We start from the raw sequence: 27,431 nt of genomic DNA, 5'->3' as shown, positions 1-27,431 counted from the left end.
ACCCACATATCAACTCTTAATTTAACAGTATGACACCTGCCTCACTTTGAGAACACTACACATAGCACCTTATTCACAAATAATATGTAATAACATAGTGACGTGGAAAGAAAATGTGCACAGATAAAAAAATAAAACAAAAAGTTCAAGAAATTACTACAGCGTAGTCCTGGGGGACAAACAAAAATCAGGTATCACTGATTGCAATATGCAATTTTGGAAATTTGAGACATAATGCTGAAAGTTGGATATGTCAAGCGCCTTGTAAAAAGCAAACAGGCACAAAATAGTTGCATTGCATGCCTGAGTGAAAGAGGTAGACGTGGCGTAACACTGAGCTCATGGTCCCGTTCGCCATGTGCAACAATGAATTAGACAACCACCTACCTCATATATATCATGTACCTTTAAAAAGAGTGTACATATGGCTTTTACAGGGAAAGTCACTTTGAATTGTGAAAACTGCATGGCGCTAATGTTTTCAAGGTTTTAATGCAGCTAAATGTATTGCATTTAATCAGTTTCCTTATATGAAAAACATGAGAGCTGCTGAGCAAGTTCAGGTCACTCACAGATACATACATTTGTTAGGTAGGGTGGGGGTGTGGATAAAACATCAAAGCAGACAAAAAAAAACATCTTACAGGCACATAGAAAATAGAATGATATTTAAAACAATACTCCACATTACATTTGACAGCAAACAAAAAAAAAATGATTCAATGTCAAGCCAATCCTACTTTTCTGTTCATTCATCCATTTAAGAAATCTAATAGTCTAAAATGTGTTTTGAAGACAACACATTTTTGCATGACTGTAGCACAGTTTTGAGACCAAATGTCCATAATTACAGGAAATATATTGCACAATAATCTCAATCCAAAACCATCATTTTACACAGTTTGTGAGTCTGTGCGTGTTTGAGATTGAGTGACTGTAGGAAATAAGAATGTACCTGGAAACACAGTTACATAAGACTGAATACCTTATCAGATATTTATAATATGGCTATAAAGAGTATATAGTGTTTATGTATTCTAACCTACACTTGTGTCTTTTTGAAAGGAGAGTAGAAATACTTTAGGGAAATCTACTGGATTCTGACCAAAATAACCTCAAAACTTTTCATTTGTCAACTTTGCCCAGGTGTTGTTGCCATACAATTTCTCATGCAGCTTTTATACCAGTGAAGATTGGGTCACCGTATCATAAAACAACAAAATTGTGGAAAACCAGAAGCACTGAGAATCTTGCCGAGAAAGACACGGGTCATCGTGTTGGAAAGGCTTCGTCCACATTTTTTCACATCATGTTGTTCAACAAGCCTCTAAATCATTAAAATGTCCATTATGGTTCATTTTTGAAATTGTGTGAATCCTGGGTAATACCGATAGTGCCAAAAAGACAGCACAGAATATCAAATCTCCAAGTTCGCAGATGCCAAGTGCCTTTGTCCTCCAGGGACAGTGAGAAAAAAAAAGAATAACATCAGCGCAATCTGATTGGACATTCTTTTCAACTGCATGGTCCCCATTGGATTCGACATGGCCGCACTCACCATGCGTGGAAGTTTTACAACGGCGACATGAGGTATAGTGTTCCTCCGCTCCTTGCCGTTCATTCGTCCCATTTGTTTCCTCTTTGTATGTGTTGCTGCTCTGTGCGTGAGATACCACCACGTTCATTCACATTTATGGACCTTGACTTGACAAATTTTGATAATTTTTCATGTTGTGTGTCCCAGTGTTTCAATTGACGAACACTGAATGGACAGCTTTGATACTCTCTTGTTTTGTTTTTGGGTATTATCGGTTCATTAATCCCTGTGATGTTCCGAGTGTTAGACGGACAGTTTTATCATTTTGTCTCACTGCCATGATCTACTTTAGGAGGTGTCGATCACTTTCCTTCTGATCCGCGTATTGTTTTATTTGTTACCTGCTCTCTGGTCCGGCACAATTCCGAGTTAACTGCTAGACAGTTGTAGTGCTGCATGTTCTTGTCTGTTAGTTTTGATTCCTGCACTGGTTGTTTGTCATTTATCTTTTTCTTGTCCCTCTAAGTTATGGTAGGTGCCAGTGTTTCTACAGCTGCAGCCAGAAACGGGCACACTTCTGCAGATAACACCACTGCACTGCTGGTCACCAGAGCATAGATTTAGCTGGTGGAAGAACACCTGTGAGTGATGGTGAGAACAGGTGCCAAGGAATACTTTAACCTTCTGGTGCTTGGCGGTCACTAAGGCCTTGATTTTCACGCATCACAGGGTTAAAAGGTTTTGTCAAGAAGCCAACATGGATCCGAACTGTACAGTGGAAAAGCTTGTTAGAATATTTCTGGCAATGTAACATCACTACATCATTGCTTTTTTGAAGACTTCACTTCTTCTTATCAGAAAAACTCCAACGGCCCATCAACACAGCCCTTCAACCCCCGTGCAAAACGGTGGGCATCGTGATCCAACTAGGGGTAACTAAAATGTTTGCCGAGCAGCATATTTTGGTGGACAAGAACACCAGTGTGAGTGCTTAAGCCACTCAGAAACCTGAATATTGAGCCTTAGATCAAAGTATGGCGATGACAAGAGTACCCGAAAATGTGGGTACAGTTCAGGTTAGGTTAGAACAATGCATCTAGACCTCAAACGTTACCAAATTATTGCACGAAGACGTGAAACAATCCTATTGCTTGTAGGATTTTTTTTTTTTTTTTTTAAATTGTGACATACCTTATAGTTCATGTGTATTGATTGTCATAAAGAGATCTGTCACAGTTGTTCTTTTTCACAACGTCCTAAAACTATTAATTCTGACTTTTACACTCAAATGGTATCTACTGTATAGCATAGACCATTTCCAAAATCAACTCCTACATGGTTTCACAGTTCCCCCCCCCAACTTTCAGTCATTGTCAGTTAGCAATAATCAGTAATAATGTATTTATGATGTTATCTGGATCTGAACCACCAACACTCTACAATGTAGTGAACAATTCTGTGCCCCTCACACACAGTGCAAAATAATGTGGTACCAGCCCTTTTTCCCCCAGATCGTGAGAAGATTGAAACTTTGCTGCAAGTGAATTTGAAATGTGATGTTAAATATTGGTCACCGTTCCAGACCGTCATCATCCGTCAACAGGAATAAGCATTTTCATATTTGGAGCTGAGCTTTTAGCAAACTGCTGCTTTGATTCGTTAAGAACGATTCTGTTTTTGTGTGAACATCCCAACTATATTTCATTACGTTATACCGAAAGACAATTTGAGAGTTGACATCCCTCCCAAACCAACTTATATGATTACAATCCAAGCTAAGTGAGATATTTTGTAAATAGACATTTAATTAAAAGGTAGGCTCTGCGAAAGGTGTAAATGTATTACTGTAATGTATCAGTGTTTGGTATTCACAAAAAACACAAGTGTGCTTTAAAGAGACATATTTTGCATAACACCCCCCCCCAATTGAAAACAGTTAAGAGTTTTAATAACATATCAGTGAAACAATAATCAAAATACCCAAAGGACAAAGACTTAAGGCTTCTTTATACATGCATGTTCGTCAAGGTTAATATAATTTCACGCTTGATGCATGATTTCTACAGAGCCCCAGACATGAAAAAAAAATATGAGTTCGTGTGCATGAATTAGTAGCTAATTTAATGGTAGACCAGTAAATATAGCAAAATTAAAGAATGCATTTTCAGTAAAATTTCTGCTTGAATGCTGAGTATTAGTCACCAAACTGAAATAGTGCACTGTAGAAATAATTATTTTTGTAATATAGAATCTGAAACTGTAAGTTGACTTCAAGTTTCAAGCGATGGTTCAAATCGGTGAAGAAATGTGTACACAGGAAGTAAATAGAGTATTTAATATATCTCACTAACAAGAAAACTGTTTCCACACTGTCCTTACGCAGTTGAATGATCGTGTGTTGTATCACTCAGAGATCTGATGTAATTGCAGACAAGCACAAAATCTAAAAGTACTTGATTATCAAATTCTACATCAGGTATCTAATTTCAGGCTGAAAATCTTTTTTTCCCCTGAAGGCATTGACAAAGAAACACAAGGCTTACACACTATTGAACTCACATTGAGAGTTCACAGATGCATCTTGACATGTCAATACAGTAGAGGAGCTGTACTGCCAAAGCAAGGTCCAATTTCTGAGACTTTATCTGTGTACCAAAAAGAAGACAGAACAGCAACCCTCAGCAGGAAAGGAGACAGATCACACACTAACCCAGCCCAATAAAAATGCACAGAATTAGGAAATTGAGGATCTGCTGGTGGAAAACAAAAATTTAGATTCAGCAAACTGCCATGGAATTGTTGATGGCGCTTCCTGTCATGTTCCCAGTTTTGGTTGGGTTGGGTTTGTTTTGTTTTTCTTCTGTTCCATGTTTAGTGTGCTGACTGTGTTGGTTGTCCCAACCTGATCTTGTTTGCTCTCCACCCTTGTGTTGACCAATCATGAGCCCGCCACCTCCTTCTTATGTTCCAGCGACGCACGACCTGTGGCTGCCATCTCAAGCTGGCAGCACTCCACCAGTGGCCGCAATCTTCAGCTCCTGTGGCAGTTGCACTCCACCAGCGGGAGTCACCTTCGGCTTCTGGTCCGGCCGACAAGCGGCTCCCACCTTTTTCCTTTGTTCAATGTCTTGTGTGCTCATTTTGTCAGTTCTGTCCACCTGATCTTGATGGCCCTCCTCCATTGTGTTGACCAATCAGTTTCTTCAAGCCACTAGTGTCCTGGTCAGGGAGTTTCTCGTCTCGTTAGTCTGTATTTAACTCAGTTTTCTTTCAGTTATTGCTGGTTCGTTGTCCCTGTCATGGGTTGCGTGCTGCTTCGTTGTTCATTGTGTCTTAGAAAGTCATGTCACCTTTCTATTTTATCAGAAATAGCATCAGAAACCCTTGATGAATACACTATACAGTTTAAATGTCTAAGATTTTTTTAGAGTTGATAGTCAAGTTTTGGGGTTTCCTGCTGCGATCATAATGGTACTTACTACTACTACATAACATTATTTTTGCCTGATTGCCAGAAAGCACAATTGTGACAAGGATTTGTCAACGAAATCCCAAGTGACGAATCCTTCATCCTTTAGTTCTTCAAGAAGAGTGATCCACGGTTCGATTCTTTATTTTCTCATCATTCCCAACCAGCTCTCAATTCTCTGGTTTGCGGTACTTGCCCCTGCAATATAACTTCTCTTCGCTGCTCTATCATCAATGTCATTTCTGCGTAATGTCTCTGACCACGACGTTCTCTGTGCCTACGTCACTTCGAACAAGCCTGGAGAATACGCCACAGCATTCCGCTGCTTCCACAAAGTACCCACGATAACTTTTGAGTCGCTGGTAGGGAGAACAGCCTGCAGTCAAATGACATTGCGAGAAAACCCGTCGATACAGCCATTAACGCATATCCCAATTTGTCGTATGAATATGTGCCACAAAATGTTAGGTCAAGTCTGCAAAATATTGCCTGCTACTTAGTCATCAGGTCCACCAAGCTTGGGATCCGATGGGGTCCAGCTGAGAGAGGATGACTTGAATTTCTTCTTTACATATTGTAATATTATTCTGTTTACATCTCATATACATCCACTGGTAACCATTATCCTTTCCAGAGCTTCGCAGTTGATGAACAACAAAATAGAGCCTAGCGTCCAAGTCATACCTTCGAGAGTCTATTTAAATGCGTTTTGGTAATAATGATTCCTTCCAATGCCAAACGTTTCAGGTTGCCTTTGTAGGTGGTCCCCAGCCTAAAATAAAATTCGATCACGGTATCCCTTTCCATCATGTAGTCTACAACATTTAGCCTTGCCTGAACATTCACCTTAGAAAGAAGGTACGCTCAATTTCTTAACACTTGTCCCATATAGAGCTGCCGCTACTTCGCGCACACCCTATAACTATTTTGTGAGCACATACTAGTACTTTGTGCACACGAAATCGTTTTGTGCACATAAAGTAGTAGTTCATGTACACACAGCACTAGTTCTTGCGCACAAAGTAGTAGTTTGTCCGCAAAAAGTAGTAATTTGTGCTCACGAAATCATGTCTGGGGTTCCGTAGGTTTCTATACAAGCAAGACATGTTTCCATAATGGGGCATATTTAAGCTAACTGTGCTGAGCAACAGTATGCTAAAAGCAAAAATTGGTTTAGGGTTTTTCGATTGAGCCATTATGTCAGCAAATGTCATTTCGATTGATTGCTAGTTTGGTAGACTTTGTTAATTGTTGGAAAATTATTTGAGTCTTTGTTAACAACATGATAAAACAATTACCATGACAAGCAATGTTCATAAAGGAGGGCGGAACTGTTGTTCACTGCATCTGGAGTAATAATGGCATTCAAAGGGCACATTTTGCTTTCCAATATGGAATGAAACCAACCAGGTGCACAATGTTGCTGAAAAGAAACTCTCCATTCAAAGGATGACTCGACAGTATAAAAATGAGACCAGCAAATGTATGAGGTGTCTGAATGATGGCTCTGGAATAGCAGGTGAAGATTTCTCACAAAAGCAGCAGAGCATTCATTTACTCTAGGGGCAGCATATAAAATCAGTGATATGCTGCCACCTTGATTAATGGTGACATACATTTAAAGAAAAAAAAAACAAAGAGAAAAGTGCAAGAGACAGCCGACTGAGGCAGTTTGCTTTGAGGAAAAATATGGACATCACATACATGTTTAAGAGGGCAAAATGTAAAAATACACGATGGTAGACGTCCACCTGTCTGGCATTTATAAAAAAAAAAAAAAAAAGTGAGGGGCATGAGGAGATGAGTAGCTGTGCTGGGCCAGTATTTGACATAAAAGTTAATAGTGATTACACATTGGTGGAGATCTTATACTTCGGAGACATGTTGTTATGGAACCAAATGAAGCTAAATATGACGCCCATGGTCTTGGGAATGCGCTCGTTGTAGGCAAAGGTCATGGCTTCGTGCAATGGGACTTTGACCACCTCAATGAGCTCGCCCTCCTGCGGCTCACCTCCGCCTGCACTCACGCAATTGTCATCAGATACCTCTGCGTAAAACATCGTCTGCTTGGAACCCGTGACTCCCACGCCAGACCTGGACACAAAACAAGCCAAAATTAACTTGGGCTCTTGTATTACACTGGTACCCATATGGCAGCTCAGTCTTTAGTCCTGTATCCAAACAAGCGTTACACTTTGCTCAAGTTTAGCATGTGAATTTGTTGATACAAACATGGTTTACCATTCTATATTATTGTATGCAATTTATATATTCTATTTTATTTTTGTAATTTTTCATGAAATGCGATGTAAAATAAAACCTCAAATTTATGTAATCTAACCATTGTAATAAGCAAAATGATTTTGATTCATGTACAGATTATCTTTTTTAGATATGAATCACAAGTGCATCATATATCTATATGTTACATTAAATGTTGTATACAAATTTAATTCCAAAATTAATACAAAAATAAGGATGACAATGTGATGTTTTTCTATTCTTAAATTATCTGTTTACGATACAAACCATTAAAATAATTTTTGACCTATTTAAGATTATAGTCATATGAACAGACTTCATTATCTTTGTTCATGATACTGATAGGGTAGACCTAGACGCAATTATGTTTTTTTCGACATTTTCTTTCTTTAAAAACAGAAAAAATTTGTTTCTATTCACAAGAATCACAGTATCTGTTAACAATTGATATTGATGCAGGTACCAACCTTGGTTAAAGAACAGCGATCAGTGGAGTTATTATCATGTAACAGTTGTTACCTCTAATAACATCCTTCCTGTCCAATTTGAGATGTGTTTTCACTCTTTCAATATTTATACACAACAAAGCCCATTCCCCCACAACACTAAATTATCATCGTGTATCACAACAAGCTGTGACCTGACCATTCATCTTTACCACACAGTGCACTTCCGCCATAAGCACCCTCATAAGGGTCATGAGGGTTAAGGTGATACCCATCTATTAAATGGAAAGGGCCCACACGTAATATCAACCATAGACTACACCAACAAAGCTGGAGGCGGCCTCAGAGTCAAATCAAAAGAAGAGTTATGAGAGGCGTCAGTCATGGCTGTGCAGGTGCGGCTTCCTAATGTGGGATTGTTTTTCTCCTCCGTTTCGAGTGCTGCGGTCTGGCTGCAGATTTCTAGTAATATGTTTAAAAAGACGGATGGCTCACCTGATGCTTCCTTCCACCTCGCTTACATGACCTAAGAATATCTAGCTTCCATCCATCATCACTGGTGAACAAAAAAACTGTTTCATTTATCACAATGTGCTTTATTCTGGCAGCCAGAAACCACCCCAAAAATTTTCTGCACTCTTACAGTAATTTCCGGGTACTCCGGCTTCCTCCCACATTCCAAAAATATGCACGTTAGTTTAACTCGAGACTGAACTGTCCATAGCTGTAAATGGTTGTTTGTGTGCCTTGTGAATGGCTGGAGACCAGTCAGAGTGTACACAGTAAACTCCTGCCTAAATTCGGCTGGAATATGGTCCGGCTCTCACGAGACATTCATCAAAACAAGCAATATTTAAAACCAAAAATGTACGCTTGGATGAAATTTTCTGCACCAGGTACAAACATATAAATACAAGATGACAACACCACATTGTCACAAGGTAAATTTGGGGAAATGTCTCTATTGATCTAGTTCAACAAAAGAAAGATAAAACCAATATTTATCAATATTTACGAAACTGAAGCCTATAGGGCTAAAGTCCAGAACACACACAGACTGGGACTGAACCATAATTTGACATATTTCAATCAGTGTTTACTAATGTATATAAAATCAGGGGGGGCTATAACATTAGGAATCTTCCCAACGTTTCCCTACCCGAGGCTATAGTTTTCGTTGAAGGTTTGGGATAGATTTTATGAATGGAAGCACTTCCTGATTCCAACCCTCCCTCCATCAGGGCTTGCAAGCGGCATCAAGTTAGGCTGGAAGGTGTTGCATTACTTCAAGGTTTAATTGATTTGACTGATATAATATGTATAAGTACATTGTAGAATGTGGCCCAAATCAGTTTATATAGAGTACTGTAAACTCACCTGTAAGAAGTAATCCGCTTCAATTTGGAAGCTGGCACATCGTAGCCACACTCCTCCAACACTTCCTGTCTGGCGATCTCTTCCAAGGAGAGGTTAGGCTTGTCTACCAGCCCGGCGCAAAGCTCGTATGTGATTCCTGTGGCAGCCGGCGGCCACGCGAATGAGCTCTCCCCTTCTCTTTCCACCTGGCCTTCCTGACTCTCAGAGCCTGATGCTAGTGCTTCGGTGGCCCCCTCTTCTGATTTTTCAGGGGCCTGACATTGTTGCGTCTTGATCCTTTCAGACTCACACATGTATACAGCTGGAGAATCAACACTAATATTAGTCAGCTACACTTTTTTTGTATGCCATACTCACCTAATTAAGCAATTTTAAAAATATTCTTGTGGACACAAGTTTATATGTATGAGGGCCCAGGTTGTTAGATCAAGTTTCAGATGAAGGGTACATTATTATTATTTCGTCCAAAGAGCGGAAAATGACATAAAAACCCAGACTTCCTTGAATTTTAAACAATGCAGTGTGAAACTGCCCCTGGCATTCTGTAATAAAGGAGGTGGGTTTTCTTGTGGTGCATTTAAGCACTGTGGATCCAATCCACATAAATAAACAGGATTTGTAAATGCACTGCATTATTAGTGAACATGCATAATAAAAATCTATGGTAAAGGGTGGAAAATAAATAAGCCACACCCCAGGGTACATTACACAAGAAAATAAATAAGCCACACCCCAGGGTACATTAGACAATGTCTGTGCTACAAAGCTGGTGGGCAGATAAAACGTACGTACCTGGACGGAACTGCTTCACAAGAATAAAACAGTGGGAGGTGGTGTTGAATATCAGCACGGACACGCTGAGGATAAATGGGGAAATATAAAGCTTTTAGGAAAATGCATATAAGCAATACGCGTATGTTAAAGTTGTATATATTTTTTTTGCTTCCGTTAGTCCCTCTGGTTAGTACAAAGCAACAGTGATGAATGCAAGTACCTCACCGGGTGTTTAATATGCATAACCTAGAAATAAAATTGTCAACTCAATTAGCACTGACAGCAACATAATAGAAGCTGTGTCCACCAATATTATACTCGAACCAATTAGTGATGCACTGAAATGAAAATTTTTGACCAAAATCAAAACCCGAAACTAGGGAGCCAAAGGCCCAAAAAAACGAAAAGCCCATAATAAATTATGGATTAATCAAACTTTATTTGTCAGAGCGCTTGATTAAAAAAAAAATGCAACACAAAATACTTTATATAAATGAAAATATAAAAATAAATCCAAACCACCAATTAGTAGTTATAAAATTAGGCCACTTACTGGGAAATTTGCATTTATGGTTATGACTGCTAACCTGGCACCGAAAGAAATTCACTTCCACAACAATTTGAATTTCAATAGTTTTCAAATTATGCCAAGAACATAATAGGATAGTGTTTGCAGTATATCATGTAATACAGTAGGGTGAATTTTTTTCTGCATACTGTTCAATTTCTCAACACAATCATTACTCTATAATTGTGAAATCATGGCTTCAATATTTGTTATTTATTTGTTTATAAAGTAATATGGGGGGATCAATGTTGTTGACACATTTGCATTATTATTATTTCTGCAGCAATGAGACGATTCCCCCATTAAGGGAGTGGTAAATGTTATCAAAAAGATTTACTACACTGACATACTTTTAAATCATAGGTCCATTTTGTCAAGTGACATAGCAGAGTTGATGTACTAATTTGTTTCTGGTCCTTCTTATGACTGTCTAGCTCAAGCATCATATATGAAAATATTATATATAAGATCTTTGTTATTAATGTGTGTTTATTACAAGTGCTTTGTTGAATGCATGTGTTAACATTTATTCTTATTTCATTCACATTTATGGTTGACTTATGGCAGTATGTAATTATCAAACCATGAGCGTAGGGTGTGTGTAATAAACTGTAATAAATTGAAAGCTGGAAAAAAAGAGTGAAAGCAGTAAAAAGCATTGCTTGTTGATAGTAAATTATTCTTAAGTGTGGGGTATACGAACCTATTGTAGTTTTATTTTGGTGAAAAAAGTCTCGCATTCCAAAACAAAAATAATGCACTTTTGGGCAATTTTCAGCCCAAACATTTCTTTGGCCGTAAATTCGGTGCATCCCTACCACCAATGTTAGATATAAAATCTTTTAATTTTACTGATATTATAATCAGATTTCAAGAGTTACAACGACATATAAATGTACTTATCTGTGTCTTAATGAGGCCTCACTACTGCTACATTGAATCAGTGTGATTTGCCATTTGGCTTCAGGTGTTTCACACACATTGCTGCATGTGGATGTGATAGACGGCCACTGCCAGGGGAAACTGCAGCCTTTGTTGAGAAAGCGGATGTGTCTGAGGCCAGAGGAAACTATTCCCTGCCCTTCCCACAATGAAAGGACCTTACACAATTTGCTTAGAATCAACTACTTCTGGTCCATCTTTTTGCCCAATGAATTCAGACTGAAAACATTCTTTTTTTTTTTTTTTTTTTCTTTCTTTGTTCAGGCGCATTGTTGCAATTAAATCCAAGATCCTTCCAACATATAATCACCTACATTTGCCAGAAGGCAACCCTAATACTTGACATTAAACATGGCCTAGTTCCCAAAACCTGTTGCTATTAGTTTATTTTGCCACAATTTTTCCAGCTCTTTTTGCAAATAAAAAAAAGTTGAGCAATTTAAGTCGAATGAATAGCTTGAAATAGTAGAAACGTAAGTGGGGAACAGCCAGAAAAAATACCTTAGAGTTGAAGATAAAAGTTTACAAACACTGTGCAAAAACACTTAATTTTTTGTCTCACTGTTTGAAACCATATCAGACAAAACCTCTCTTGTTTCAGCCAAGTCAGGATCACCAAAAGTCTGTTAAATGCTACGATAATGAGAGAGGGAATTTCTTCTAGAATTTTATATTAATTTCTTTGAGGCTGAAAGTTTACATGTTTCCTTAGTATCGAGTAGCATTTCCTTTAAACTGCATGATTTGGGTCAAACATTCTGCCAGTATTCTCCTGGAATCGTGGCCCATTCCTCAAGACACATCTGGTGTGACTAAGTCAGGTTCGTCGGTTGCCTTGCTCCCAAACACATGCCTTTTCAGATCTGAACACAAATTTTCGATGGGATTCTTATCAGGGCTTTGTAATGGCCACGCCAAGACACTGACTATTTTATGAAGAGCTCCAGTTCCTGCAGCAGCAAAACAGATCTTTGTCTTAAGTGTCTTTTTGCAAAATCTATTCTGTGTTTTTATGTTTCTTTAGGAGTAATGGCTTGATTCTTTGTGAGTGGGCCTTCAGCCCATGTCAGTGCAGGACTCATTTCACTGGAGATAATGACACTTTCTTGCCAGCTTCTTCCACCATCTTCACAAGGTCTTTAGCTTTTGTTCTGGGGTTGATTTGCACATTTCATACCAAAACACATACCCTTCCTTAGTGGTGCGATAGTTGGACACCCATGATGTTTACACCTGCGTATAATTGTTTGACAGATGTACGTGGCCCCTTTAAGCATCTGGAAATTGCACCTAAGGATGAGCTAAACTTGTGGAGCTTCACGATTCTTTTTCTGATTTCCTGGCCATTTTTTTTCCCCCATGATTTGAAACAATGAAGAGGTGTTTGAGGTGTGGCCCTAAATACATCCCCAGGTGCGCCGTCAATTAATACACCTTCTCAGTGAACCTATCAGGAGCTTCCAAATCAATTACCTCATCATCTGGGATTCCCGATTTTCCTTCAAGACATAGTACTTTTTGCGTACATAAACCTTTGACCTCAAAGAAAATATAAAATCCTATAAGAAATCCTCTCTCATTATTGTAGCATTTAAGAAATCATTCTGCAGCAATAGAAGTTGATCAAGCCTTGAAAGTTGTTTTTTGCAATTCCTACGGGTGTCCCAATTTGTGTTGATTACTTACAACACCCCTGTCTCCATAAAAAAGAAAGTAGTACTGGAACAGGAACCGACATGCCACCTTGATGTTCAACCAATAAGATTGCATGTATAAGTGACCGCCACATCCCCTCTCATGTAATTGCCTTTGACAAAATACTTGTTCACCGTTGTCAACATTTATTCACAAACTAATCTTTAAAACTTTAGAGCATGATTCAACAGAACGTCGGCATGTTTATATACAGATGTTAATGCTAGCACTAGCTTTCTAGGGTACATAGCATTTTGTTGCCTGATTGTGAACTGTATCGTAATCAAATTTGTGACCATACCTCAAGTCGTTGTTAAATCGACAGCCAAAAGCGTCCTCTCGAGTCCATTGTTTTCCTCTTTTTGTTTGTTTTTTTCCCCAACATTCCCATGGCGAAGCATTGTTTGACAACAACTTGGTGTTGGCATGGTAACATATCCGTTTGCACTAACAGGTGGCACGTTTTTTGGTCATGCCTTCCCAACAGTGTTTGATATGACAAGCTAAAGCCCAGTGATCGTAAAACATGAGATATAGTGTTATTGGACTACACAAAGTATACTGTAGTGTTGCCTGTCTGACTGAGATACGGCAAAATTTTATGGCAGTTGTCTGATGTAGTACAACGTTGAACAACCAAATTTGTCTTGTAGTCTGATCCAGGCATAAGAAACTAGATGTGCAAATACAAAAAAGGAATCAAGGTGAATCATCCCAACCATACACCTTGTAATTCTGAACAGGTCAACTATACAAATAGAACACAGTTGGCAATACAGTAAGATTCAGTGATGTTAGGGTTAGTCATCTTCAAAATGCTAATCCTTTCCTTTGCTGAAACATCAATTTGTCTTCCTCCCAGTCCAACACATTTTACATTAGTAAATCATAGATTTCATAATGGTAGATAACTCTACTTAACCATCAAATCATTCAGTTTTCACCACAATTGTTTTCTAGTCACTAGCTTTACCGCCACAACATCCATATGGTGTCACAAAGATTCAAGCAATTAAAACTATTGCAGACGCTCACAGCTGGCCACAAGGATACAAAATATAACCGCGACAGAACTGTGGCATAAGAACAATTATGCAGCAACAGATTGAGGCAAAAAAGTGAGACATGCAGGCCTGAGGCATGGAAGTTGTCCCTTGAGACAACTCCGGGTCTTTTAAAAGTGTTCGACGTCATTACAACTCTTCTGCAGCTTCCCAGACAAAATGCTCTAATGGTTACACCAAGACAACTGGGACATTCCACGCATCATTAAATGTTCTATCTTCTCAAGGGGGCTTTAAATTAGACAGTAGGATATGAGTGGGACATGTGAACAGCAGGTCTTCGATGAATACTGGTAATGGTGTTATCAAAACAGTGACTGTATCTAGCTTCTTCTAATGATAATTATAGTAATAAGAAAACAATAAGAGATGCCTTTAGATTTGATACCAGGATCGGCAAAATGTTATTCTACACACTGTGGTGATTCAGTTCTCAAAACTACGTAGTTTCTTGGAAAGCATCATTTGTCCACTGCTAACACAAAGGTGTCAAAAAAACAACACAATGGGAGTCTGCCCACCAAGCGCACACACGTTTTTGTGGCACTAGTGGATGTTTATCATAGCGTCCCTCAGAACATTCTGTGGTCATTGCAGTCATGGTAATTAAGGTGGGTGTTTTTCCTTTTCCCTAAAATGGTCTCAAAGCTGAAGTTAGCGAGAACTGTACGACTCTCTTAATTTTGGCCTTATATCATATTTCATGAAAAGTATCATTTGAGTAATTTAGTGTGACAGAAGTGAGGAGAATTTAAAGAGAGATAGTCAGTTGTTCGGAACTGGATGAAAATCAATGTCTTTGACTCAATAAGTGCCACATTTAAGTCTTCAGCAACCGCTTGAGATCACATCTCACTTCCTCAGTCTTTTCACACAAACTTGTCCCAGAATGAGTCCTAATAGATTATGTGAACAAATCTGTCCCAAGTGAGAACTTTAGTATTGGACATGGGTCAGTGTCCTAGCCACAGATCATGAGGTGCTAATGCTTTATACCATGATTAGGGGTAATATGCAAACTCTGATTATTTTGCGAGATTAACATTTCTCTTTATTCTTGATATTATTTGACATGACAAAATATTTGTGGATGAAAAATCAATTCAATCATTTTTTATACAAAAATACAGTGTGACAGTTAAATAAAAATAGTTTACTGTTGTTGCGTGTAAGGGAATCAGGTATAAAAAAAAAAAAAAAATTATGGTAACCAAATGAGATTTGAAGGGAAGAAGGCAAAGGGGAAAACAGCAATATTTATATTCTTACAGCTACGACTTTAATTCTCTGTCCAGTCTTTCCCTCAAAAAGAGATGTTTATTTGGTGTCAGGATTATGAGCAAGTCCTTGGATTGCAAGAAGTCTCCAGCTGGAGCCAAAGTTTCAGAATTCCAATTCTCAACAGTCAAATATTAATGGTTAAAAAGCACTTGTGAAGTTTTCACAAGAAAACTCTTTTAGGAATAGTGTTAATAATACATAGGGAACTAAATAAATGAACAAACCTGCTCTTGAAACAGTAGGTGAGACTGTCGCTGACTCTCCTCTTTTGTGCCACAAATGCGTCTCTATTGTGTTAGCAGCTAGGGAGCTAATCGAAGCTACTGATCTTGAACATCGTCAAAGTGCCCCGAGAGTGCAAACTATCAATCAATCCATTACCTGAGCCACTGATCCTCAGAAGGTTTGTGGGAGTGCTGGAGCCTATCGCAGCTATCTTCAGGAATGAGGAAAGGTATGCCCTTAACTGGTTACCAGGCGATCGCAGGGCACAGAGGGAGTGCATGCATCCTAATTGATAATTTCTTGGTGGTCGGCTTCTCATCTACCACTCACCAGACAGACCTATGTCTTAAACGTCATGACAACTTTCTTATGGCTTGTCCCGGCGTGGATCACCAAAGATGAGCTTTTTAAAAACAACACACGCATATTTACTGTGGTATCTCATCCAACCATTAGGGGCACTACAAAATGGAGTGACTATATATGGGGTGTAAAATGGGACACGAGGAATAAGAATGTAGCTATGTGATATCTGATGTTTACTACTGTAATTGAAAAATAAAGCAAACTAAAAGGAACTACCAGCGTGTTTCTTGGAAACACAACACATATACACCACCATATAAAGTCTACCCAGCGTGAATCCAATGCGTTGTTCTGTGGTATTGATATAATTGATTGGCAGCACAGTGGATCAGCTGGTAAAGTGTTGACATCACAGTTCTGAGGTACCAGGTTCAATCCCAGACCCGCCCTGTGTGGAGTTTGCATGTTCTCCCCGTGCCTGCGTGGATTTTCTCTGGGCACTCCGGTTTCCTCCCACATCCCCAAAACACGCAACATTAATTGGATACTCTAAATTGCCCCTAGGTGTGATTGTGAGTGTGGCTGTTTTGTCTCGATGTACCCTGCGATTAGCTGGCAACCAGTTCAGTGTGTACGCCGCCTCCTGCCCGTTGACAGCTGGGATAGGCTCCAGCACTGCCCGCGACCCTTATGAGGATAAGCAGCTAAGAAAACGGATGGATATAATTGATTGTTTACCTTTTAAAATGATTTAAACGGATATATTTTTTTACGGAAGGTTAACTTGCCGAGCGCCAATCGATTCAGTTGGATCGTAGGAATGGAAATTGATAAATTTATAAAATTAATGAATCATAACACCACAAATTATGTACCATAACATTGATCTATTTTACAGAATCATACCAACATGTCTGTCTTTCACATTATTTGCTTACACATCTAAAGTATAGACATAATTGCTGTGGTTAAACTGTAACGGCCACTTTGAAAAAAAATGCAAAACAAATCTTGGTTCATTCATTCCATCTCAAAATGGGAAATAATATCTTGGCGGTTTACACCTCGCAAAAAGTTGGCTATTTTGCCTTGGAAAAACAGGTTTAAGGCTGCCTTAGTCCCAGCGGTATTATTTGTCATACGGACCTTTGTTTGGGGTCAGTAGCAGAGGAAAGAGGGCTTAAATGACCCGAGACGTATCCCCTAGCAAAAGTGTACCCTAGGCAAAACAGAGTTATAACTAGTACTTTGACACAAAAGTGTTACATTTCCCTTACAGGTCACCCTGTGAAGCTTAGACATTTATAACATTCAAAAACAAAAAAAAAACTGCTATAAACGCTATTCTATATCACTTGCATGAGTTGGTTTATGAACGTGTGCATGTGCAGAATTGGTGAAACAGGTTTGCTGTGATAAGTGTTTTTACCTGTCATGGGTTCGCATGAAGTCCCAGGACTTTTTTGTGCCGTTCTGCAAAGAATTCAGATGGAAACAGAAAGCGTGAGTAAATGCAATAAAAGTAAGACTATCTAAATGTTTGAACGCTCCGGTCAGGCATGGTTACCCACACCAACAATGGTCCCTTTGCTGCATGATCCCTTGAAGTCAGGATGTCAAATCATTTTTCATTTATTCAATCTGGATGCTGCGAAAGCAGTCAGATCCTTTGAAACTATTGCGCAGTTGTAAAACTATACGAGTCTGACATGCATCTTGAACCCTGGCTACTTGTACCCTCTTGGACCAAACACACATCTGTGACTCTTGTAAGAAATAGTTCCCTATTAATTGAATGTCCATTGTTCTTCGTTCTTGTTAGTTTGTTTTTTCTTCTTCTAGGTACTCAACATGAATGTCGTACAAGGGCGGCACCGACTGCTGGAGACAAACTTCTTGTGTGTTGTTATATAATTCACAATTAAAACTGATTCTGAAAACAGGTGAATAGCCAATATTTGAAACTTTTAGAGCACTGAAAAATGTATACGATATGTTTTATGACGGTAAAAACTATTTTTGTGCTTGGTTTGTTGGAAGACATTCTCTAAAAATTTGGAGATGATTGGTTAAAATTGTGCTCAGCAGAGCTCCATTACATACTACCTTTCTACCGATATGAACCTTGACCTTATTTTCCTAAACCATCTTGTGTCAAAGATTATTCAAATTCAATAAGAGATTTAAGATTCAATAAGAGAGAGGAGACATATGACAATAAGTCTTAAGAAGCATTGACAAATAATAAATAAGGTCAGAAAGTCATCATCAACTGAAAGGAGACAATGTGTAACCTGTAACAAAATAAGTTAATGACTTTAAAAGATTGGCTACAAAAAAGAAAAGATGGGCGTACACAAACTGGATTAAATTTCAGGGAGGGAATCCTGGTGACTAAATGCTCAAACACGTCCCATTGTCATTCAGCTTCGATGGCAAGAGGTTGAAAATAGCTGTTTACGTGCCCTGCGGTCTTGTTGTCACATCAACAGGATGTGCAGCATTACAAACCATCAGATGTGCAATTAAAGAGCGGCAGAAAAAAGATCAAGTGTTCAGTGTGCGGAAAGTGCCTAAAATTGTCTCACGTGTTTCTCATCACTTAAATCTGTGAAGGAATTTACTTAGCATCATGATTTATGAGTGCATTTTGAAGTAATATTGATTCAATGTAGTTTATATAGTAGGTTGGACAACAACATCGGGGGCATTCTAAAAAACACAAAAACTATTCACTTAATTTCACTTTCTGTGTACAATCAAAACACCTCAGCGTCATCTACTCGTGTCTGAATGCTATCAACCGTTTCTCAGACAGAGACGAGGTTGAAATGAGACATGCCGCTCTCTTATTTTAGTACATTCGATTATAACCGTGGTGAGGGCAACTCTGTCGAGCCCAGAAAGCAGGAGAAACTGGCGGGGCAGTTTTGCAGCCTAAGTAGTGGTCACAATGAGGATGCCTTGGAGGATTGCAAAATGATAAGCACTTGGTTAGGTTTGTGCAAATTGCAAATGTCATCATTGTAAGACATGTTTTCATCAACATGCTGCCTCCGAATATGACTGCTCAGATAAGTATGCCGCAACTCAAAATCCCAACAATGCGTTTTGCATTGTTGGCTGCATAATATTTTGATGGTCAGAAAATAAGTCAGTTCATCAGCTACTTCTTTGTTTGACACCGTGTAATCATTGAGTAAATGACAAAAATATTGCTACAGTTTGAAAACAGAATACATTGACAATGAAACGTTATTAAACATTGTCTTGTTTGGTTTTAACTTGAAATCAGAGAACCTGGATGAATGCATATGATGATAAAAAGATTTCCTCTCCATTACACGGAAAACCTTTTTTTTTCTCTGAGTTTCCCTAGTTTTTGTTTTGTTTTTTAAGTCCCATCCTTGGCCACCAAAGGCATCACATGCTTCAACAACAAAAAAACGTTGCCCCCCCCCATATCCTTGTTTATGGAAAAGGAAGACTCACAAAACAGTAAAAAAAAAAAAAGGATTACCGTAATTGCTTTATTGTCTTAATTCGCCGAGCCAATCAAAGAGGTCATTGATCAACTTCCCAAAAGACATTTACTCCGTGTCGCAATCATGCCCAGTATAGTTGAATGCAAAAGTGAGTTTATTTTCAGCCTTCTCGCATGTCTTTTAACGTAGAACTGTAAATTAAAAACTGTAAACACTATGCCACACTGGCATAACTAGATGAATAAAGATACATTTATTAAAAATATATATTTATTGAAACATTAAGTACACAAGTATATCCAGTAAATGAACAGGTCATTTAAGTACACTCATCGGATTGGTGATCAGTTTCACTTGTTCTCCCCCCCCCCCAAAAAAAAAAAAATCAGTGATCAGTCCCAAAATAGCTGATCGTGTAAAGCCCAGTACTAACAGTTGTCAAACATGTTATAATTCCTTACTGAGGCCAAGCCTGCCGCACCCCACCTGCTTGCAAAACAAGCAGATGTGAAATCATCCAAAAGCCTGTTGAGTCCTGCAAACTTACCACCCACACAGAAAGACCTACATTTTTTTAACCAGCGGGCCACGAAAATCTCCCTATTCAATCATTCGCAACAAAAAGTAAGGTTATCTGTGTAAAACACATGGAGAATGCATTTTATGAACTCACATTGACATCACTGGGGCTATTTTCTCTGTAGTTTGCCAGTGTAGTGGGACGCAACCCGCAAGGGCTGTTTTGAAATTGTCCTGCAGTTAGTTCTCCTCCAAGTCGAGGGAGTCGCTTCGGCTGGTACTGGCCAAGATGCCACAGAGTGGAGTTACCGCTGCATTTTATGGCCATTTCTGGTAATTTAATTTTCACTGTCTGATGTCAAATTAGACTAAACGTCTCCTGTTTCAGGTCAATCAGGATCACCAAAATTATTTAATTTTGCTAAATCCCACAATAATGAGAGAGCGAATTTCTTATAGCTTTTTATACTATTTTCTTAAAGGTGAAAAGTTTAGATCCACAAAAAGGACTATGTCCAGAAAGAACATGGGGAAGCCCACATGTTGAGGTCATAGCTTTGGAAGGTCCTGATTGGTTAAGTGTCTACATGTGAGTTGATACACGGCACTTCTAGGGATGTATTTATGGCCATGCATCAAACACTCTGCTTCCTTGTTTGAAATCACAGGAAAATTAAATAAATCAAATCAAATAAAGAATCGTGAGCTCCACAAGTTTGACTCAATCCTTGGGTGCAATTCTGAGATGCTTGAAAGTGCCACCTTCATTTGTTCAAACAATTAGACAAGTATAAATGTCATGGGATCCCATCACAGAGCTCAGGAAGGAGATTGGTTCTGTGTCCCAGAGATGAATTTGTTTTAGTCTGAAATTTGCAAATCAACCCCAGAATGAAAGCTAAAGACCTCAGAAAGATGCTTGCTGAAGCTGGTAAGAAAGTATCATTATCCACAATGAAACAAGTCTTGCATGGGCTGTAAGGCCCCTCACTGAGAATGAAGCCATTACTCTTATGGAAAAATAAAATGACATTAGTTAGTATTCAATTAACTAACCTCACGAATGTCAAACTTAAACAAGGTTATAGATTCATTTTGATCTTTGTTAACCATAAAACAGGGGAAAAAGGATTTAAAATGGTTGGAAAAGAAGTAGAGACCAATACAGATTCGGATGCTGTCATTACCAGTAAACAATGACCAATCTTTCAACAATCTAGCACCACCTTCCTGAGGTGGAAGGCCACAATTGCTCTGGCAAAAAGTGTGTGGTGAAATCTTTTGTTGTTTTAACAACTATACAACAATGCAATAGATATTTAAAAAAAAAAATTATACAATACAGAACAAAAAGCAAAATGGACTGCTTGTTAGAAAAGTGGATTCACCTTAAAAAAGGAGGTGCAAACATTGATCAGACAGCATATATAAACACTCTTTAGAAAGAAAGGTCATCAACCAGTTTAAATTTAGCACAATCATACCAGACAATCTCAATGGATTTGACCACAATACGCGATACTCAAATGCAACAGACAAATGCATGCATTCTCTCTGTAGGATCCTGTCACCACTCCCAGATGGTGGGGTTCCCTTCATTACTAGGCCCTCTTCCTGAGAGGAAGGGTTGGGGGCAGGGGTGGGCAGGTGCCATGGCGCAGGAAAGCTGCAGAATTATGTTCAATGTGGATTACGACAGTGATTAGCCAATGCGGAATGAGTGGGAGACGGATAAGTGGGATGAGAGAAGCCAGAGGAGGTTCCACGGGACCTTGAAATTAATGTGGTCCCACTGGCATTGGGCATCAAACATGACAGGCTCCTGTTTCAATGGCCATTGTAGAGAGGGGTGTACCATCTTGATCTTTTAGGTGCTTAACGTGTGATGACCAGCAGATACACACCTACTGTGCTCACCCCACTCAACACTACAAAGCTGGCAGCTGTTGCAGAGAGTGGATGAGAAAAAATAAATAAAATAAAAAAAAAAAAAAAAAAAATCACCCGAGTCCTCCAATTGCACTCTTTGATTCCTAACATATGCTTTCCCATTTTTTTACAATTGAACTTCACTTGTGATCTCCGCAGCAATCCTCTCATACGCATTATAGATTCTCCACTAATGATCAGCAACAGTGAAAGGACGAAAAGAACCACACGTTGTGACAGATAACCTGTCAGGAGTATTCACGGGCTTTACACAATCATCAAATGATGATTCATTCGGGATTTAAAAAAAAAAAAAAAAACAGCATGTGCTTTCTTAAACATTTATGCCACCACATCATCCTTTTAAATCAACACCAAATATTTAAACAGCAGAACCCATAATTTGATTATAAAGTGTCATAAGAGATGCCAAAACAAAAAAATAATACAATGCAATAAAAAGGAACAGGACATCGTGTCCTGATATTGATTAAATGGAAGATTGGCTCATTCATAATTTGGAAGCTACTGTATGTTACTTTGCACAGTTCATCAAAAAAAAAAAAAAAAAAAAAATTCAAGAAAAAAATTCCCTGGGGGAAAAAAGCACTTATTTCTGTCAAGCTTTGTGAGTACTACTATATTTTGTGGAGTCTTGTGAAAAACCATGTGTGATGATGACCACACTCCCCACAGAACTGGAAAAGAAAACGTCACTGTCCTCAGAGGTAAGTGTGAGTACACAATTTTTCCAAGTTTTTAAGGTTTATTATATAGCAGTCAACTTAAGTATAGACTCCTACACTTTAGCAGGATTCCCTCTCCACTTCCTTAAAAGGCTATGCCTACGTCAAACACCAAAGGGTGAGATCTGTTTTATTTTTATATGGCGGTAGGTCATACAGTTTATATTTTTTTAAAGTGCAAAAAAAACATGAGAATCACAAATACATTATTTCAATTGTCTTATTGAGTAAAAATTATTTTACTTGTGCAGTTTGAGTTGAACAATGCGTTCTAAGATCATAATGGGTACATTCGGTGAAGGACTGGGAGGCCACAGGCTGTACGCTACCCAGAATGAATAATTCAAATCATTATCATGAATAAATGAAGGTAATTAGCCTGCATGAAGTAGCAACTTGTGATTCAACACTCACGTAAGGCAACAATGAGGAGTGTCTTTTCCTAGAGTCACCAGTGGACTTTCACCTACTTTGATGTGTATATACAGTATGAGTCTAAACATCGATAAACATAAATGATGAAAAGAGCCACTTATGAGGCAATGAATATTAGTCGGATTGTGAAAAACATGAACGTAAGATTGCAGATGTGCTTTGCAGCATAAAAGATTTTTGAGGAAGATGTGTGGCTGAAAAGCCTTTGTAGGGGACTCACTGAACAGCCCATCCTGATCTGGCCAAGAGTTGGCCAGGATAAAAGAGAGTGAAGAAGAGAGAGGTAGTCACCATTATCATCTCTTTTGTTCCCCATCTGCCATATTAGCTGTTCCATCATTCTCTTGATAAGCTTGAACCCCCCCCCCCTCCTGTTCCAGGTGAGAGTCCCAAATGGAGGGAAAAAAAAAAAAAATTGCCTAAAAATCTAAGCACCATGGTAACGGCGCTTGAAGGAACGGCTACACAAGAGCTGCTTCAAGAGATGTGTGAACCAAGTACAGTTTTTGCGACTTAAGAACATAAACTGCTAAAACAGAGGCTATGGAATGTTAACACACTGCTGTTAGGATAGCAGCATTTTTATGGAGGGGGGGGGTGACATTCAGTCACAATAAATCCATCTACCTATCCATTTTCTTTACCGAAGACCCAGTACGAAAAATGCCTTCGATGGATCAAACTTTGTGGAAGACCGCATCATCAACTAAATCCATCTAATATCAACCGGAACACATATGTTTGCACGAAGGTATGCCCGATATTTGATTTTCAATACACGTCTCGTATAAATGAATTTGAAGTTCTTCGCTAGCATGACACTGCTGCGTGTGAACGATTGACACACTTATTCTTTGTTGAGCGATATTTAGCGATGATCGGACTGCACAAACGTATTGATTTCTTGCTTGCTCGCGGCCAGAAGCTTAACCAGACTGTGTTTGCACGAAGATATGCCCTAAATTTGATTTTTAATATATGCCTCGTATAAATGAATTCGAAGTTCTTCGCTAGCATAACACTGCTGCGTGTGAACGATTGACACACTTATTCTTTGTTGAGCGATATTTAGCGATGATCGGACTGCACAAACGTATTGATTTCTTGCTGGCTCGCGGCCGAAGCTTAACCAGACTGTTTCCACGAAGATATGCCCTAAATTTGATTTTTAATACACGTCTCGTATAAATGAATGAGACGTTCTCCGCTAGCATAACACCGCTACGTGTGAACGATTGACACACTTATTCTTTGTTGAGCGATATTTAGCGATGATTGGACTGCACAAACGTATTGATTTCTTGCTGGCTCGCGGCCGAAGCTTAACCAGACTGTGTTTGCACGAAGATATGCCCTAAATTTGATTTTTAATACACGTCTCGTATAAGTGAATGAGACGTTCTCCGCTAGCATAACATTGCTACGTGTGAATGATTGAATGAAATCAGAAGCATGGCGTCTCTCTCAGTTAAGAATGTATTGTATTTAGAATCTATAATATATCGTTGATTTGAATGAAATCAGAAGCATGGAGTCTGTCTCAGTACAGAATGTATTGTATTGTATTTGCCATTTTTACTGTTTGTCTTACGTGAGCGCACGTGGCGTGACGTCACTTCAGGAGGCGTGGTTAAGTGCCCTGTACGGAGGGGTCAATTGCAGGGCACATTGAGACAAACATGCCACACTCACAATCACACCTAGGGGCAATTTAGAGTGTCCAATTAATGTTTTGTGTTTTTGGAATGTGGGAGGAAACCGGAGTGCCTGGAGAAAACCCATACAGGCCCGGAGAGAACATGCAAACTCCACACAGGCGGGTCCAGGATTGAACCCGGGACCTCAGAACTGTGAGGCCAACGCTTTACCAGCTGATCCACCATGCCACCGCTGCAATAAATCATTTCATAAAAACTAAAATGATGTCATATACAACCTAAAAGTAATAGTGTGTGAGAGAGGAAGCCATTTTCAATACTTTAATTAGTTTTAACAATTTTGTAAAATTGTTGGTGGCCATCGTGTCTGGCATGCAATTGTCACAATATCAACGATGTGTGTTTGCTATCTGTGAGCTATAAAAACCGAGACATCCAAGTACACAACTTTAAGTAACAGTGGGCGTCACACGCAGTGCAAACAAAGACTTGAGGATGTACCACCACTGTCCACACATATTGAGATTGTTAAAAAAGTCTTATGTAAAGAATGGAACAGGGTTGTGTGCCCCGCAAGGTAAACCGTTCAACCATGCGCAAAAATGTAAAAAACATTCCCAAGTCAAGGTACTGGATAAGAAACATATGATCTCTTGAGCAGTTATTTCGTCAAAGTGGCATTAACTACACTGCAAAGAATTTGACATTCCCTCTCTAGTGTTTTAAAAGGCTCACAGGCCAATATCCACTCACAAGTCAAGCTCGCCGCCACAATAACTGCTCATGCAATGAATTATGTTAATAGGCTGGCAATGTGTGAAAAACAAACACTGAAAGGTATTTTAATTTTAGACACTTATACTCAATGTTACACCTATCTGGTCGGCTTGATTGGTATCAGCCAATAATTCGAGTTTTATGCTGATCAGCTTTCATCTGATAATTTCTGACCCGGCTCTGCCATATTTACTTTGCTTCTAGTCTATTTTTTGCCTTTTCACATGTCTTTTGACATAGTACTATAAATATCTGACCATCAATAAAGGTTTTTTTTTTGTAAAACATGTCACCGGCGTGTAACAGACCACATACCAAGCTAGTTTATTTTTAGCCTTTTCACAGCTCTTGTGGCATAGTACTGTAACTATATGACAGCCAATAAAGATGTTTCAATGTTGTTGGCAAAACAAAAAGAAAAGTAGTCGTGTGTGACGATTTTCTCAGACAAGTTATTTTCAGTCTATGCACAAGGTAAGCATGTAGTGTGGAACGTCATCTAAATGCTTCAACACAACAAAATGGGTACCAGAAGAATGTACGTGAGGAGGAGGATGCCTTGTCCAAGCAACCATGGGAAAAAAAAAATAAGTACAGGAAACCCCAAATGGACGCAAACTCTGGACAACACTCGCCCATGTAGTCAGGAGTGTGAGAAAGTTAGAGTAAGCATGTCATTAACAATATTTGTTAAAGTAATTTAATTGCAATATAGTGATTTCATTACACTAAGTTAGCACCCATTATTTTTGTCATATAGTAATGCTGATTTGACCTAAACTTGGGTCAAGGGACAATCCTTGAATGCCCTCTAGAGGTCAATGATGTTTTAATTTTTGTGGTCTAAAATGCAGCATAACTTTTTAGATACAGTACTCAGTACAGACTACAAAGTAAATACAATTAGTGAACGAGTCATGTACATAGACACATTGGTTCATCTTGTGATCGGATCGGTTATCTGCTATTTACACTTGATGATAACGCTTCAAAATCCCAATTTTGTAAAGCCTAATTTTCACACACCTTTTATCATGTAAAGTTTCAGAGGATGGCTTTGCGATAAAACTGGACACTTGAGCTTTCTGTGCTGTTCTCAAAATGAACAAGTCTCAACTGGGCTGCTCTTCATCAACCTGATGTCAAGCAATTCAAATGGTGTTTGATTTGCCAATTTCCGATCATTTCAAAGACATGCTCGACCTTTTGGAACATCTGTAGCATGCTAACGTTAGCGTGCTAGCTTCCGGCTGTACATTAGCTCTCAGGTTGCACAACAAAAGAGAGCAAAGTTAAACTATCGTCTTCTTGAAGCTAAAAGACACAATGGAGAAATACCTCGGTGGATAAATTAGACAATGACTATTAATAGTTGCTGTCAGCGACTGTGTTTCAGGTCAACGTAGTCTTCATGTTGTGCTAGCTTCTAAAGTGAATTAAGGGGGAGTTGGGCTAACCCGCAGCCACCAACTGCATCTTAACAGCTTACCTGGTTGTAGTGCACCCTAAACGGCTTTAGGTAGTCGGACTCTGTGCAGGGAACGACTTCAATGTTGTTAATCTCGTCCATAGTTTGCTGTGCGGCGATGCTGCTCTGTCACCGCAAAACAGACAGTGAAGGAATCCTACGGAAGCCTGGAGAAGGCGAGACACCCACTCACGGCTACCATCCAGGTACATGCGCGATCCATCCCTGCGAGGACTTTTGGGTTACATTGATTGTCATTTTATTTCAGTCCATAGTAATGTCAGTTAATAGTGATTTAAATGTGTAATTTTCCTTGGGATTCTCAATTGTTTTCAATTTGAAATCACCTACACAGAGGGACCAAAAATACTGTAGTCTACTTGAATAGAAGTACAGATACTTCATTCGGGACAAGAATGGTAAAAGGAGAAAGAGTGTTTAAGTCGTACAATTAAAGAAGTGGCT

General features: G+C 38.9%; 1 protein-coding gene across 1 annotated transcript; it reads right to left on the bottom strand.

Annotated features, from left to right (window-relative positions):
- Positions 1–478: 478 nt before the first annotated feature.
- Positions 479–27,206, bottom strand: nudt14 (nudix (nucleoside diphosphate linked moiety X)-type motif 14). Its single transcript, XM_061812501.1, has 5 exons — positions 26,988–27,206; positions 17,379–17,422; positions 9,887–9,951; positions 9,095–9,395; positions 479–7,103 (listed from the first exon to the last, which is right to left on the bottom strand). Exons 1-5 carry the CDS (start codon positions 27,066–27,068, stop codon positions 6,854–6,856), a joined length of 741 nt encoding a protein of 246 aa, XP_061668485.1. The 5' UTR covers positions 27,069–27,206; the 3' UTR covers positions 479–6,853.
- Between the last annotated feature and the right edge of the window lie 225 nt (positions 27,207–27,431).

Source organism: Syngnathoides biaculeatus, chromosome 23 (assembly GCF_019802595.1).
Source record: "Syngnathoides biaculeatus isolate LvHL_M chromosome 23, ASM1980259v1, whole genome shotgun sequence".
NCBI classification, from domain to species: domain Eukaryota; kingdom Metazoa; phylum Chordata; class Actinopteri; order Syngnathiformes; family Syngnathidae; genus Syngnathoides; species Syngnathoides biaculeatus.
The sequence above is the reverse complement of the archived record's forward strand: the minus strand, read 5'-3'. Positions and strand labels throughout refer to the sequence as shown.

Bases quoted from the DNA above. Each gene is read 5' to 3' on its own strand.
- nudt14 (XM_061812501.1), bottom strand. From the start codon at position 27,068: ATGGACGAGATTAACAACATTGAAGTCGTTCCCTGCACAGAGTCCGAC. The intron at 9,396-9,886 runs GTACGTACGTTT...TTGATTCTCCAG, and splicing joins TGTGAAGCAGTTCCGTCCAG to CTGTATACATGTGTGAGTCT. The intron at 7,104-9,094 runs GTGAGTTTACAG...TTTTGTGTCCAG, and splicing joins AAGCGGATTACTTCTTACAG to GTCTGGCGTGGGAGTCACGG.